This window comes from Triticum urartu, chromosome 6, assembly GCF_003073215.2.
Source record: "Triticum urartu cultivar G1812 chromosome 6, Tu2.1, whole genome shotgun sequence".
Lineage (NCBI taxonomy): Eukaryota > Viridiplantae > Streptophyta > Magnoliopsida > Poales > Poaceae > Triticum > Triticum urartu.
The window spans coordinates 444553008-444567235 of record NC_053027.1 but is presented as its reverse complement, the minus strand read 5'-3'; the positions used below and the strand labels follow the sequence as shown (position 1 = coordinate 444567235).

The following is a 14228-nucleotide window of genomic DNA, read 5'->3' as shown; positions in this document are numbered from 1 at the left end:
TGGCTGAACTATGTCCGGCTAGAATGGGATGCGGACGACGAAGAAATTCGCTGCCCACCCACCACCCACTTAGTAGCCATTGTCGACGATCTAACCGACATGCTTGACTTCGACTCTGAGGACATCAACGGTATGGACGACGATGCAGGAGACGAACAAGAACCACCGCCCACAGGGCGCTGGACCGCCACCTCATCATATGATATATACATGGTGGACACCCCCAAAGAAGGCAATGGCGACGAGACAGCGGAGGATGGCCCCTCCAAGAAGCAACCCAAGCGCTGACATCAGCGGCGCCGCTCTAAGTCCCGCCATAGCAAAAGTAGTGATACCGGCACAAGAGATAATAACACTCTGGATAGTGCCGAAGACAACCACAATCCCCTCCAGCACGATGTAGAGCGGGAGAGTGAACAAGCTAGCCCTCCAGAGCAGGCAGCAGATGGAGAATCGGAGGAGGACAATTACATACCTCTCTCCGAAGATGAGGTGATCCTCGGTGACGAAGAATTTATCGTGCCTGAGGATCCCGTCGAGCAGGAGCGCTTCAAGCGCCGGCTTATGGCCACAGCAAATATGTGACGCCCCAAGACCGGAGCTTCAGTTGCCTTTCTTGTTTTCCGAGATTTCTTCGTGTGATTTGTTTGGTTCGTTGCTTTCTTCTTTTCATCTTTTGCATTGCATCATGTCATCATGACATTTTTTTCTCAACAATCAAATCGTATGGGTCTTCGATCCATTTAAATTGAAGGAACTCACATGGTGGTTTCTCTTTAAAACATACCCTCCCGATATTTAGGGAACTATAATAAATATTATAACACACTTGCAAAGTAATTCCATGTATTTTATACTTCAAGTTTGGTCCCCAAACTTTGCCAATAATTTCATTCACCGCTTTCCCGTTCTCCACAAAAATTCCGAACATTTTTGGACTCTCCAAAAATGTTTTCCTAATTCAAACTCATTTGAATCACATTCAAATGTGTTCGAATGCAATCCTTCCAAACGGTGCCAAATGTATTTTTCTTGGATCAAGCTCCTTTTTACGAGTCTAAGAAAATTGGCGCCCTACACAAATTCTTCTCCTATCTCTCTCTTCATTTCTTATTTCTCAGTTTATTTGTTAAATCAGGAAATAAAGAAGTAATTAAGAAGAGGGAGGGAGAGAGCCCAGCCTGGCCACTTGGGCCTCCTGCGGCCCATTTGGCCCAAGGCTTCTCGCAGCCCAACCAGCGCTAACCCTAGATGGCCCGAGGCCCAGCCAACCTCCCTCTCCTCTCGATCCCTCTCCCTCTCATCCTCCCGATCCCATCTTCCTCGAGCGCCGCCACCAGTCTTCCCGAACCCCCTCGCTCCCTTCCTCCCTTCACCAGCGCCTCCTCACCATCTCCCTCGATCCCTGCCCGATCCCATCTTCCTCTCGCTCTCATCTTCTCGATCCCTCCAGGCCGCCGCCACCCACACACACCAGGAGGAGTCCCGCTTGGTCCCCTCGTCCTCCTCCCGCAGCCGTGCCCGAACCTCCATGGCATCGCTGCCCTGTTGACTCCGGCGAGGACGTGCCTCCCCTCCAGCCGCGACACCCTCTCCATCGCGCCATCCCTACCTCCAAGAGTCGTCGCCCTGCCCTGCCAGCGACCTCGTCGTGGCTGCCCACGAGATTCCTGCCACCGGTGCCTGTTCCCGATTGGATCCGCCGCCGGTGACTTCGTTCCTCTGCTCCGTCTCTCCTACTACTTCGTCCCCGCGCCACCCAATGACCCCGTCGTCACTCCGACCGGTGAGTCCAGGCCGCCGAGCTCTTCGTCTTGCTGCTGCTCCGCCATTGACCTCCTGTTGCTGCAGGACCATCCCCACCGGGCGCTGTGGGCGTGCTGTTTCTTCTCTCTCAAGATCGAAAGGACACCAGTTACACAAAACACCAAGTACCACGACAGTCCTCCAAGAGTTTGGGTTCGACAAGTTCGATGATGCTATTGTACAACTACATTACCGAGACCGGCAAGACCGACTGAACGAAACCGCCAAGTACCTCTATGAACGGATGCGTCAAGGTCGCCTTGGAAATCGCCAAGTACACCACCGACAGGATCACACGAATGCTCGAACGAGTGCTGAACGAAACGCCAAGTACCACGACGACCATCGGCATGTACCCCTACACCGCATCGGAACGCCGAGTTCCTCTTCGGATGTGTGTACGACTATCAGGTCCAAAAGACCCGTCCACCATTATCGTCTCCAAAGAACCATGTAACGGAACCGTCAAGTTCGACTACGACTCGTGTACGGCTACGCGGGATTCCTCAGACGCCAAGTTCAATGATGCATCAAGTTCCTCGCCGTGACCCTGAACATCTACGGAAACCCATGCAACGATAGACATGTACCACTACTGCCGCCCGTACTTCTACAGAACGTGTACCACAACCATCACCGAAGACCGATGAACGACTAACGATGACCCTCCAAGTTCGTCCACGATTGCTATGTGCCACTACCATCTACGTGAACCACTACTTCCACTACGGCATGAGTACAACTACTACCACTACGAACATGGCAAGAACGTCTACTTCCGCTACGAACTTGATCCGTTTCAAAAAGTCTCACCTCAAAGGTATAACCCCGAGACGACGCCCGTGAACGAATGAATGCATGTTGGATAAGATGCCCCCTTTGTCTGCACCATGTCCGTATTGTCACTCGTTTCCATGCCACTAACCCGTGGGAACCCGGTAGTCGGGAGGACCCCACCATCTTTCTCAACTCGCTCACGCCCCATCTTTTTCACCGGCATCTCAATCGAGTTACCGGAACCGGAATGTTGCCGTGGCACCGTTTTGTTATCGTCGCTGTGGCACCCTTTCTTTCCACCACGGTAACAAATGCTTAATAATGCTCATGTCAACTTTTTCATAAAATTGCATAAACTTGCACATGTCATCCGCATCATGATAACAACTTCAAGAATGTTTAAATTGTTGTTGCACCAAATTGATAAATGCATATGAGGTTTTACCGGAATTGTTGCTTGTTGTTCCAGCCTCATGTAAACTTGCCTAGATAGGTAGTTTTACTATGCTCCACCTTTTTCCATGTTTAACAACATTTAATATTGATGGGTACCTAAACGAGAGAGAACTAAATAAGCCACGTGGTGTTTCGTCAATATGAAACTCGTTGCACCTTGAGCTCCACTTAATTTGTAGGATTGCTTGTGCACTTTGCCATGCCATGCATATTTAAACCAGACATGCATCATACTTGTTTGCGCATCGTGCCATGCTTATGTGATGATTGTTTACTATGTTGCTTGCTTCTTTCTGGGTTGCCTCTATCGTTAGCTTCGGTTTCATTCCGGAGTTGTGAGGATCCGTTCGGCTACGTCCGTTTGTCTTCTTCATGGACTCGTTCTTCTTCCTTGCGGGATCTCAGGCAAGATGACCATACCCTCGAAATCACTTCTATCTTTGCTTGCTAGTTGCTCGCTCTTTTGCTATGCCGCGATACCTACCACCTGCTATATCATGCCTCCCATATTGCCATGTCAAGCCTCTAACCCACCTTTCCTAGCAAACCGTTGTTTGGCTATGTTACCACTTTTGCTTAGCCCCTCTTATAGCATTGTTAGTTGTAGGCAAAGCTGGAGTTTGTTCCATGTTGGAACCTGGTTATTGTTGGGATATCACAATATCTCTTATTTAATCAATGCATCTATATACTTGGTAAAAGGGTGGAAGGCTCGGCCTTATGCCTGGTGTTTTGTTCCACTCTTGCCGCCCTAGTTTCGTCATCTCGGTGTTATGTTCCTTGATTTTGCGTTCCTTACACGGTTGGGTTATAATGGGAACCCCTTGACAGTTCGCCTTGAATAAACCAACTCCAGCAAGGCCAAACCTTGGTTTTACTTTTGCACTAACAACCTAGCCTTTTTCCCTTGGGTTTCCGGAGCCCGAGGGTCATCTTTATTTTAACCCCCCCCCCCCCCCCGGGGCCAGTGCTTCTCTAAGTGTTGGTCCAACCTGAGCGGTGTCCGGCGCCCCATGGGCAACCAGGGTCTATGCCAACCCGACGTCTGGCTCATCCGGTGTGCCCTGAGAACGAGATATGTGCAGCTCCTATCGGGATTTGTCGGCACATCCGGGCGGCTTTGCTGGTCTTGTTTTACCATTGTCGAAATGTCTTGTAACCGGGATTCCGAGTCTGATCGGGTCTTCCTGGGAGAAAGAATATCCTTCGTTGACCGTGAGATCTTGTGATGGGAAAAGTTGGGACACCCTTGCAGGGTTTTGAACTTCCGAAAGCCGTGCCCGCGGTTATGGGCAGATGGGAATTTGTTAATGTCCGGTTGTAGAAACCCTGACACTTAACTTAATTATAATGAATCAACAGCGTGTGTAGCCGTGACGGTCTCTTTTCGGCGGAGTCCGGGAAGAGAACACGGTTTCGTGTTATGCTTGAACGTAAGTAGTTTAGGATCACTTCCTGATAATGATAGCTTATCGACCGTGCCTTGCTTCTCTTCTCGCTCTCATTTGCGTAAGTTAGCCACTATATATGCTAGTGCTTGCTGCAGTGTAACGCCCCGAGACCGATGTGCCAGTTGTCGTCCAGTTATTCGCCGTCGTTGCCTTGTCATTTGCTTGCGTGTTGCATTGCATCATGCCATCATCTCATAAATCTTTTGCAACTCAACTAAATAAATGGCATGGATCTTTGATCCATTTAAATCGAGGGAACTCACATGGTGATGTCTCTTTATAACATATATCCTCCCACTATTATTAGGGAGCTATAAGTAATATTCCATTAACTTTGGAATCACCATAACACACTTGCAATTTAATTCCATGCCTCTTATGCTTCAAGTTGCACCTCCAAACTTTGCCAACAATTCTTTTCCCATTTTTCGAGGCTCCTCCTAAATTCTCAATATATTTGGACCTACCGAATGCCCACTTATTATTCAAACTCTTTTGGATTTAAATTCAAACGAGTTCAAATCCAATCTTCACGCACACGCTCACTTCTATTTTCTTGGCCCAAGCTCATTTTTGCGAGTCCGGAAAAATTATCCCAGTGCCCAAATTACTTCTCCAACCTTTTATTTCTCTTATTTGTGCCTTTGCTATTTGCTATTTTGGCAAATAAAAGGAAATGAGGAAAAGAGTAGGAGAGAGAGCAGCCCAGCAGGCCCCTAGCCGTTTTCCTCTCCATTGGGCCGGCCTCCCAAGGCCCACTCCCCAGCTAACCCTAGCGCAGGGAGAGAGCCCATCGTCTCTCCCACTCGATCCCATCTCTCCCTCTCGTCCTCATCCAGCGCCGCCTCCGACCTCGTCTTCTCTCCCCGATCCCCTCGTCCTCTCCCTCGTCTCTTTTCCCTGCTCTCCGCCGCCACCCACTCACACCATCACGCACGCCTCCCCTGATCCGGCGTCCTGCTTCCTCTCCGCCGCGCCAAGTCCCTCCTCCTTCCCGAGGCCGCCGCCGGCGCCCCAAGTCCCCCTCGTCCTCGACCCCCATCTCTCCCTCGACCAGGCCTGCCGCCGCCATCACGAACGTCGCGGCCCGCCCCTCAAGCTCCGGCGACCGTCGCCGCTCCGTGCACCCTGGCCATCCTCCTGCGCCCTCGACTCCTTCCCCTCGACCTCGAGCTCCTCTGTCAGCGTCGCGGATCTCGCTTCCTCTTCCTCGCGTGGCATGGCTCCCTGCCGCGTGCCTTGATGCTCACCCGCAAACCCCCTCCCCGCGTGCCCCTGATCCCTTCGCCTCCTCGCTGCTGGCTCCGCCTGCGCTGGACCACGCGAGTAGCAGCAGCCTGAGCCGCACCCTGCCTGCACCGTGCCATGGCCGACCAGAGACCAAGAGCCCTACTCCTCTTGGACCTTGTCAGGTCCACCCCGCTCCGGCCACAACACCGGTAAGACCACTGCTACATCTGTACACCGCGTTGTTGCTCGTTGCCTACCAAGAACGTCTCCGTGGATTTGCACCAAGTACCACTACCGCCAAGTTCTGCTCCGTACGTGTACGACTACACCGGGTGATGCGACAAGCCCTGACAACGTGTACATCTACTCCGTCAAGACTGGACCGACAAGTACCCCAACGTCATGTGTACAACGACTGTCGCCGAAGACCCGGGTAGCAAAACGTCAAGTACCTATGACCGAAGAACACCATGTACCTCTCCAAAAGACGAACATGTACAACTACCGTCGCTGAGATCGCGAGTACCTCTACCGTCGACCCGAGAACGTCTACTTCCTCTACTTTGCACCGAATGAGAACCGTCCCTTTTGCACGCTTCGAAGGTATAACCCCGAGACGACCGACCGAGAACGCTTGCATGTGATGTATGAGATGCTCGTGCTTGCTTCGTGCTCGAATTGTCGATGCACGCCACCCCTCTTTTGCCTTGCCACCCACATGTGGGAACTCGGTATCCGAGATCACCCCACCATCCCTGCTTGTCACGTTCCGCACACTTCTCCTTTGCATCAGTATCTCAATCGAGTTACCAGAACCGGAATGTTGCCGTGGTACCATTTCCGTTATCGTCGCCGTGGCATCCTTTCTTTCCGCCACGATGACATATGCTCCATATAATGCTCTTGTCAACTTATTCATAATTATTGCATAAAACTTGAACATGTCATCCACATCATGTTAACAACATCAAGAATATTTAAAACTGTTGTTTGTATTAATTTGCTATATGCATATGGGGATTTATCGGATTTGTCATTTGCTATAGTCGGCCCCATTTAAATTGTTTAGATAGATAATCCCTTTATGTTTCACCTCTTGACATGCTTAACAACATTTAATTTTGTTGGGTACATAACCGAGAGAGAACTAAATAAGTCATGTGGTGTTTCGTCAATATGCAACTCGTTGCATATTGATCTCCACTTAATTTGTAGTTTTGTTTGTGCACTTTTCCATGCCATGCATATTTAAACCGGACATGCGTCATACTTGATTGTGCATCATGCCATGATTATGTGGTGGTTGTATACTATGTTGTTTGCTTCTTTCCGGTGTTGCTTCTTCAGGTTGTTTCCGGTAACGTCGTGTTGTGAGGATTCATTCGACTGCGTCCGTTTGTCTTCTTCATGGACCCGTTCTTCTTCCTTGCGGGATTTCAGGCAAGATGACCATACCCTCGAAATCACTTCTATCTTTGCTTGCTAGTTGCTCGCTCTTTGCTATGCCTATGCTGCGATACCTACCACTTGCTTATCATGCCTCCCATATTGTTGAACCAAGCCTCTAACCCACCTTGTCCTAGCAAACCGTTGATTTGGCTATGTTACCGCTTTGCTCAGCCCCTCTTATAGCGTTGTTAGTTGCAGGTGAAGATTGAAGTTTGTTCCTTGTTGGAACATGGAGATGTTGTTCCTTGTTGGAACATATTTACTTGTTGGGATATCACTATATATCTTATTTAATTAATGCATCTATATACTTGGTAAAGGGTGGGCTATTATGGATTTTGTCTTGGAACATATTTACTTGTCGGTGTTATGTTCCCGGATTTTGTGTTCCTTACGCGGTTGGGATATTATGGGAACCCCTTGACAGTTCGCCTTAAGTAAAGCTCTTCCAGCAATGCCCAACATTGGTTTTACCATTCACCACCTAGCCTTTTTTTCCCTTGGGTTTCATGGACTCAAGGGTCATCATTATTTTACCCCCCGGGCCAGTGCTCCTCTGAGTGTTGGTCCAACCTGTCAGCTGCCGGTGACCACCAGGGGCAACTCTGGGCTGGCCTACCCGTACCTAAGACAATCTGAGTGTGCCCTGAGAAAGAGATATGTGCAGCTCCTATCGGGATTTGTCGGCGCATTCGGGCGGTGTTGCTGGTTTAGTTTTACCCTATCGAAATGTCTTGTTGTACCGGGATACCGAGTCTGATCGGAATGTCTCGGGAGGAGGTCTATTCCTTCATTGACCGTGAGAGCTTGTGATGGGCTAAGTTGGGACACCCCTGCAGGGATTTGAACTTTTGAAAGTCGTGCCGGCGGTTATGGGCAGATGGGAATTTGTTAATGTCCGGTTGTAGATAACTTGAACCTTAACTTAATTAAAATGAGTCAACTGCGTGTGTAATCGTGATGGTCTCTTTCCGGCGGAGTCCGGGAAGTGAACACGGTGTTGGAGTTATGTTTGACGTAGGTTGTTTTAGGATCACTTCGTGATCATAGTTTCTCGATTGTGCTTTGCCTTCTCTTCTCGCTCTCATTTGCGTATGTTAGCCACCATATATGCTAGTCGCTTGCTGCAGCTCCACCTCATACCTTTTACCCTACCTATAAGCTTAAATAGTCTTGATCACGAGGGTGCGAGATTGCTGAGTCCCCGTGGCTCACAGATACTTCCAAAACCAGCTTGCAGGTGCCGATGAGTCCGTGCAGATGACGCAACCAAGCTCAGGAGGAGCTCGATGAAGATCTTGTCCTTTGTGTTGTTTTCGTTCTAGTTGATCAGTAGTGGAGCCCAGTTGGGGTCGATCGGGGACCTTGTCGCATTTGGGGTTCTTCTTTTATTTTGGTTCCGTAGTCAGACCTTGATTGTATTTGGATGATGTAATGCTTTATTCATGTAATTGTGTGAAGTTGCGATTGTAAGCCAACTATGTATGTTTTCCTTATGTATTACATGGGTCGTGTGAAGATTACCTCACTTGTGACATTGCTTTCAATGCGGTTATGCCTCTAAGTCATGCTTCGACACGTGGGAGATATAGCCGCATCGAGGGCATTACAAGTTGGTAATCAGAGCCTTCCCCGACCTTAGGAGCCCCATTGCTTGATCGTTTTTAGCGGCCGAGTTGTGTCTAGAAAAATGTTTTGAGTCATTTTAGGAATTATATATCGGAGAGTTTAGGAATTCTTTTTACTTCCCAGTCTCCTCATCGCTCTGGTAAGGCATCCTGACGTAGAGTTTTGACTCTTCTCTTCTCAAATTTCACTAAAAAAAATTTAGGATCACGCGGGTATCTTGGAATCGTTCCGATGGTTTTGTGACGAGAACATTGTCTTGGTGCCTCCTGTCAGGGGTTTTGTGGAAGTGTCCCGGGAGTTGAGCTCTGAGGTGTTGTCATCATAATTTTATCGTTACAGTTTTGGTATACCTGAGTTTAGTACGCCGACATCGAAAATCTCTTTTTTGCAGTTCGTTGGTGAGATAACCTTGACGCCACCCAGTACTGGGGCGGGATTTCGGGAGTATTGCCATAACTTGTATAACGGATGCTTTTCGAACGTTGAGGTAGACGATTTCCGAAGGTTTCTTGGTTATGTGTTGAAGGATGGATACATCTGGATGTAGGATTTGTTAGTTTGGGTGAGATATTATGCTTCCCCTGTATCCCCAACACCTGATTGCATAACCGGAAAATTTCGGGAGTTTATAAGTGGGAATTCAAGTAGCTCTTAGGATATCTTTCCGTCAGATGTATGATATGAAATTGGGGTTCGACGTCTAGTGGTCCGCCTATTCACGGTCGGTTTTACAGTGGTCTCGTTGTGTCTTAAAGAGTCCTTGGCTATGCCGACTCGGGGACGCTTTGTATGTCATGTGCACTGCCTTGTACATGATTGTGCTGTACGATTGAGCCCGTGTAGGCCCCACCACGAAAACTGCGGACGAAATCTCTATCATATGTGTGTTCTGGCTTATTTTGCAAGCCAATCCTTTGTTTTGTTTTGAGTTGTGGTATTCGAGTTGCTTCGAAGTCAAATGTTGATTCCATACCTTTCCTAAGCGGTGTTCTCATATTCCTATGTGAATACCAATCCTTCTTGATCATCAAGATTGCTTTTTTCAATCCTTTTAACCGGTGTGCTTCTCTTCAAGAGGATCCGTTCATTTTCAACATCCGCAAGATTCAATCTCAGCTTTCTCAACGTTGTTCTTTTCATCCATCCCAAGTTGTCTTTGTTTTTTTCCCACCCTCCCACCCTCTTTTCTTCGAGGACTCAGATGTCTTAATCAAGTATCATTTTATTGATGTGAAGTCTCTCCATTCTTTCCTTCAATATTCTTATCCGGTGATTCTCATGAAGATTTTAACGGAGTTTCTAGTGCACCATTATTCATTCTTTTTCTTCTCTGGTGGAACCAATTCAAGCTTTCGGTGTTGATCATATTCTTTTCCGTATTTCAATGTTTTCTCATGCCGGTGCTCCTCATATTCATTCACTTCTCGCTATTCTATTATTCTGGAGTGCTGAAGATATCTCCAAGATTCGTGTTTCCACTCTGCTTTCATTTAAACTATTTCGAGGATGTTATCTTTTTCAAGCCATTTAATTCAACCGGTGCTTTCTCTCTTAAATCATTTCAACGGTGTATCTTTTGAGTGGGCCCTAACCCACAGGTTTTTTTCCAGGATCTTACCTGACTCTTCTTATTTCCCGGAGTTATCCTAAATTCTTGTCAAAGTTTGACGTAAGAATGAATTATCATCAGTCAAGTGCCTTTCTCCAAGATCTTTCAAATTCTTTTCATCGTTGGCTAAACCTTTTCCATTCTTTATTCCGGAGTACCTCAACAATTCTTGGTGTTGTTTCTCGTCGTCATTCTCTGTATTTGAAGACTGAAGAAGAGTTTTCCTCCATATCCTATCCGTTCTCTCAAAGATTCGTGGTTCTAGCTTGTTGCCATTCTCTCGATTGTTTTCGATCGTGAGAATTCTTTTCACCTATCCGGATTAATTCAAGAGTCTTCTCAGTTTTTTATCCGGAGTCCATCAATTCAGGTTTATTCATTCTCAGCTTTCAGTTATCATTCTCCAATTTTACCGGTGTATCAAGTGATCTCTAATCAGTTTGTGATCCCTTCGTTCTCATGTATCTAAATCCTCTCAAGCATCTTCGTTCATTTCATAATTCTTCCCGGTGTTCTTTATCTTTTCCTCGATCATTTTAATTCTTACGGTGGTTCTTCCAAGATTTTTGTCTTCCTTCGTTTATCATATTAATTCTTTTGTTGTTTCATTCTACCGGTGGTTCTTTGAATACCTTCTCAAGTTTGACTTATATCTCTCTTAATCCTTTCTACGAGAATAAGTAATATGCCAAATCCATTGCTTGTCATCAATTTAATGGGTGAAGGATAAGCATAATGTAATTTTTATTCTTGTTTCATTGAGTATATTCAATTATTTATTACGGAGGCTCATCAAATTCTCGGTTTCACTTGATTCATCTTTTCTTTTTTGGAGCTCCAAGTTTCAACTTATCTCGTCGCAGAGCTCTTCCAATCATCGCAAGGTTTCACCTTGTGTTTTCAACTCCTCTTTCTTGTCGTTACCCTTTGTTACCAGAGTTCTTCATGGAGGCTCTACATGGTGGTTCATCAAGGATTTAATTTCCTTCTAGATGTATTCATCAAGATTCTTTTCAAAGGAATTCAAGCATTCTTCATTTTGCTATCTGGAGTGCAATTCTTTCTTCTGTATCGTTGGAGGTGGTATTATGTCATTCTTGATAAATTGAGTTCATGTTCCATGTTTCACATGTTGTTAAGAATGAGATATTTTAAATCCATCAATTTTGTCATTGGAGTTATCTGGAGTCATATTTCACCTAAAGCTTTTCCTAAGGATTAATGCTATTAATGGTGATAACATATGATCCAAGTTCTTCATCTATCCTTCCCGGTGAAATTAGTTTCTCGTCTCCTTGTTGATATCAATCCAATCATCATCCTAGGCTATATTTCAGGAAAGATACGGTCTAGTTCTATACGAATACTGATGGGGGATAGGGTCAAAATTGAAGTAAGTCGTTATGATTCAAGCAAGGGACGTATAATTTATAGACTTCCCCATAAGGATTCGAAGCGTATCGAAGACTCGAAGGATATATTTTTCGTCAGTGGCAGAATTTCACCTCATAATTTTTAGATGTCTTCTATAAGTCCATATCAAGCTTTTCTTTTCATTGTTGGTTTTCCAACAACTCCATTCTAGCATTCTTTTTCCGGAGGCATTGTGATGTTGCTATCCTCAACCCATCTTCTCGCTTTGTCAGGGCCATGTTTTGATCATGCTTATCCATTTAACCGGAGTGTCGTGCCCTCTTTTCAAGTTCTATCACCTTATCAAGTTCTTATTCTATTCCTTTCTTTTCAACCGGAGTGCTGCCCGAATTTGGTCTTCCGTGCTCCCCTCCCTTAACCGGAGTGTTTTTCAATATATATCTTCCCTTCAACCTCAAGGTTTTTTTCGCAATGTTCTTTGTCCCTCTTCTCTAACGGAGTGTTTTTCAACTTTGGTCTTCCTCGTTATTTTATTTCTTCCAATTTGTTCAACCTCTCAAGGTTCTGTGGTTTCACTCATTCGTCAAAGAAGCAACTTAGTTTTACCTCTCCTCTCTTCTCTTCCGTTGTTCCTCCGGTGCCATTCTAGATCTCGGGACGAGATCCTCTCGTAGTGGTGGAGTTTTGTAACGCCCCGAGACCGATGTGCCAGTTGTCGTCCAGTTATTCGCCATCATTGCCTTGTCATTTGCTTGCGTGTTGCATTGCATCATGTCATCATGCCATCATCTCATAAATCTTTTGCAACTCAACTAAATAAATGGCATGGATCTTTGATCCATTTAAATCGAGGGAACTCACATGGTGATGTCTCTTTATAACATATATCCTCCCACTATTATTAGGGAGCTATAAGTAATATTCCATTAACTTTGGAATCACCATAACACACTTGCAATTTAATTCCATGCCTCTTATGCTTCAAGTTGCACCTCCAAACTTTTGCCAACAATTCTTTTCCCATTTTTCGAGGCTCCTCCTAAATTCTCAATATTTTTGGACCTACCGAATGCCCACTTCTTATTCAAACTCTTTTGGATTTAAATTCAAACGAGTTCGAATCCAATCTTCACGCACACGCTCACTTCTATTTTCTTGGCCCAAGCTCATTTTTGCGAGTCCGGAAAAATTTTCCAGTGCCCAAATTCCTTCTCCAACCTTTTCTATCTCTTATTTATGCCTTTGCTATTTGCTATTTTGGCAAATAAAAGGAAATGAGAAAAGTAGTGAGAGAGAGCAGCCCCAGCAGGCCCCTGGCCGTTTTCCTCTCCATTGGGCGGCCTCCCAAGGCCCACTCCCCAGCTAACCCTAGCGCAGGGAGAGAGCCCATCGTCTCTCCCACTCGATCCCATCTCTCCCTCTCGTCCTCATCCAGCGCCGCCTCCACCTCGTCTTCTCTCCCCGATCCCCTCGTCCTCTCCCTCGTCTCTTTTCCCTGCTCTCCACCGCCACCCACTCACACCATCGCGCACGCCTCCCTGATCCGGCGTCCTGCTTCCTCCTCCCCCGCGCCAAGTCCCTCCTCCTTCCCGAGGCCACCGCTGGCGCCCCAAAGTCCCCTCTCCTCGACCCCCATCTCTCCCTCGACCAGGCCTGCCGCAGCCATCGCGAACGTCGCGGCCCCACACCCTCAAGCTCCGGCGACCGTCGCCGCTCCGTGCACCCTGGCCATCCTCCTGTGCCCCTCGACTCCTTCCCCTCGACCTCAGGCTCCTCTGTCAGCGTCGCGGATCTCGGCTTCCTCTTCCTCGCGTGGCATGGCTCCCTGCCGGTGCCTTGATGCTCCCCGCAAACCCCCTCCCGCGTGCCCCTGAGTCCCTTCGCCTCCTCAGCTGCTGGCTCCGCCTGCGCCATGGACCACGCGAGTAGCAGCACAGCCTGAGCCGCACCCTGCCTGCACCGTGCCATGGCCGACCAGAGACCAAGAGCCCTACTCCTCTTGGACCTGTGTCAGGTCCACCCCGCTCCGGCCACAACACCGGCAAGACCACTGCTACATCTGTACACCGCGTTGTTGCTCGTTGCCTGCCAAGAACGTCTCCGTGGATTTGCGCCAAGTACCACTACCGCCAAGTTCTGCTCCGTACGTGTACGACTACACCGGGTGATGCGACAAGCCCTGACAACGTGTACATCTACTCCGTCAAGACCGGACCGACAAGTACCCCAACGTCATGTGTACAACGACCGTCGCCGAAGACCCGGGTAGCAAAACGTCAAGTACCTATGACCGAAGAACGCCATGTACCTCTCCAAAAGACGAACATGTACAACTACCGTCGCTGAGATCGCGAGTACCTCTACCGTCGACCCGAGAACGTCTACTTCCTCTACTTTGCACCGAATGAGAACCGTCCCTTTTGCACGCTTCGAAGGTATAACCCCGA

At 47.5% G+C, this 14228-nt stretch overlaps 1 protein-coding gene across 1 annotated transcript; it reads left to right on the top strand.

Annotated features, from left to right (window-relative positions):
• The first annotated feature begins 1251 nt into the window (after nucleotides 1–1251).
• On the top strand, nucleotides 1252–2682 carry LOC125516842 (vegetative cell wall protein gp1-like). Its single transcript, XM_048682138.1, has 2 exons — nucleotides 1252–1786; nucleotides 1852–2682. Exons 1-2 carry the CDS (start codon nucleotides 1252–1254, stop codon nucleotides 2019–2021), a joined length of 705 nt encoding a protein of 234 aa, XP_048538095.1. The 3' UTR covers nucleotides 2022–2682.
• The last annotated feature ends 11546 nt before the right edge of the window (nucleotides 2683–14228 follow it).

What these genes read in the sequence shown, in the direction of transcription:
- LOC125516842 (XM_048682138.1), top strand. Translation starts at nt 1,252, where the DNA reads ATGGCCCGAGGCCCAGCCAACCTCCCTCTCCTCTCGATCCCTCTCCCT. An exon ending in CCCCGTCGTCACTCCGACCG is followed by an intron (nt 1,787 to 1,851) that starts GTGAGTCCAGGC and finishes CTGTTGCTGCAG; the next exon opens with GACCATCCCCACCGGGCGCT.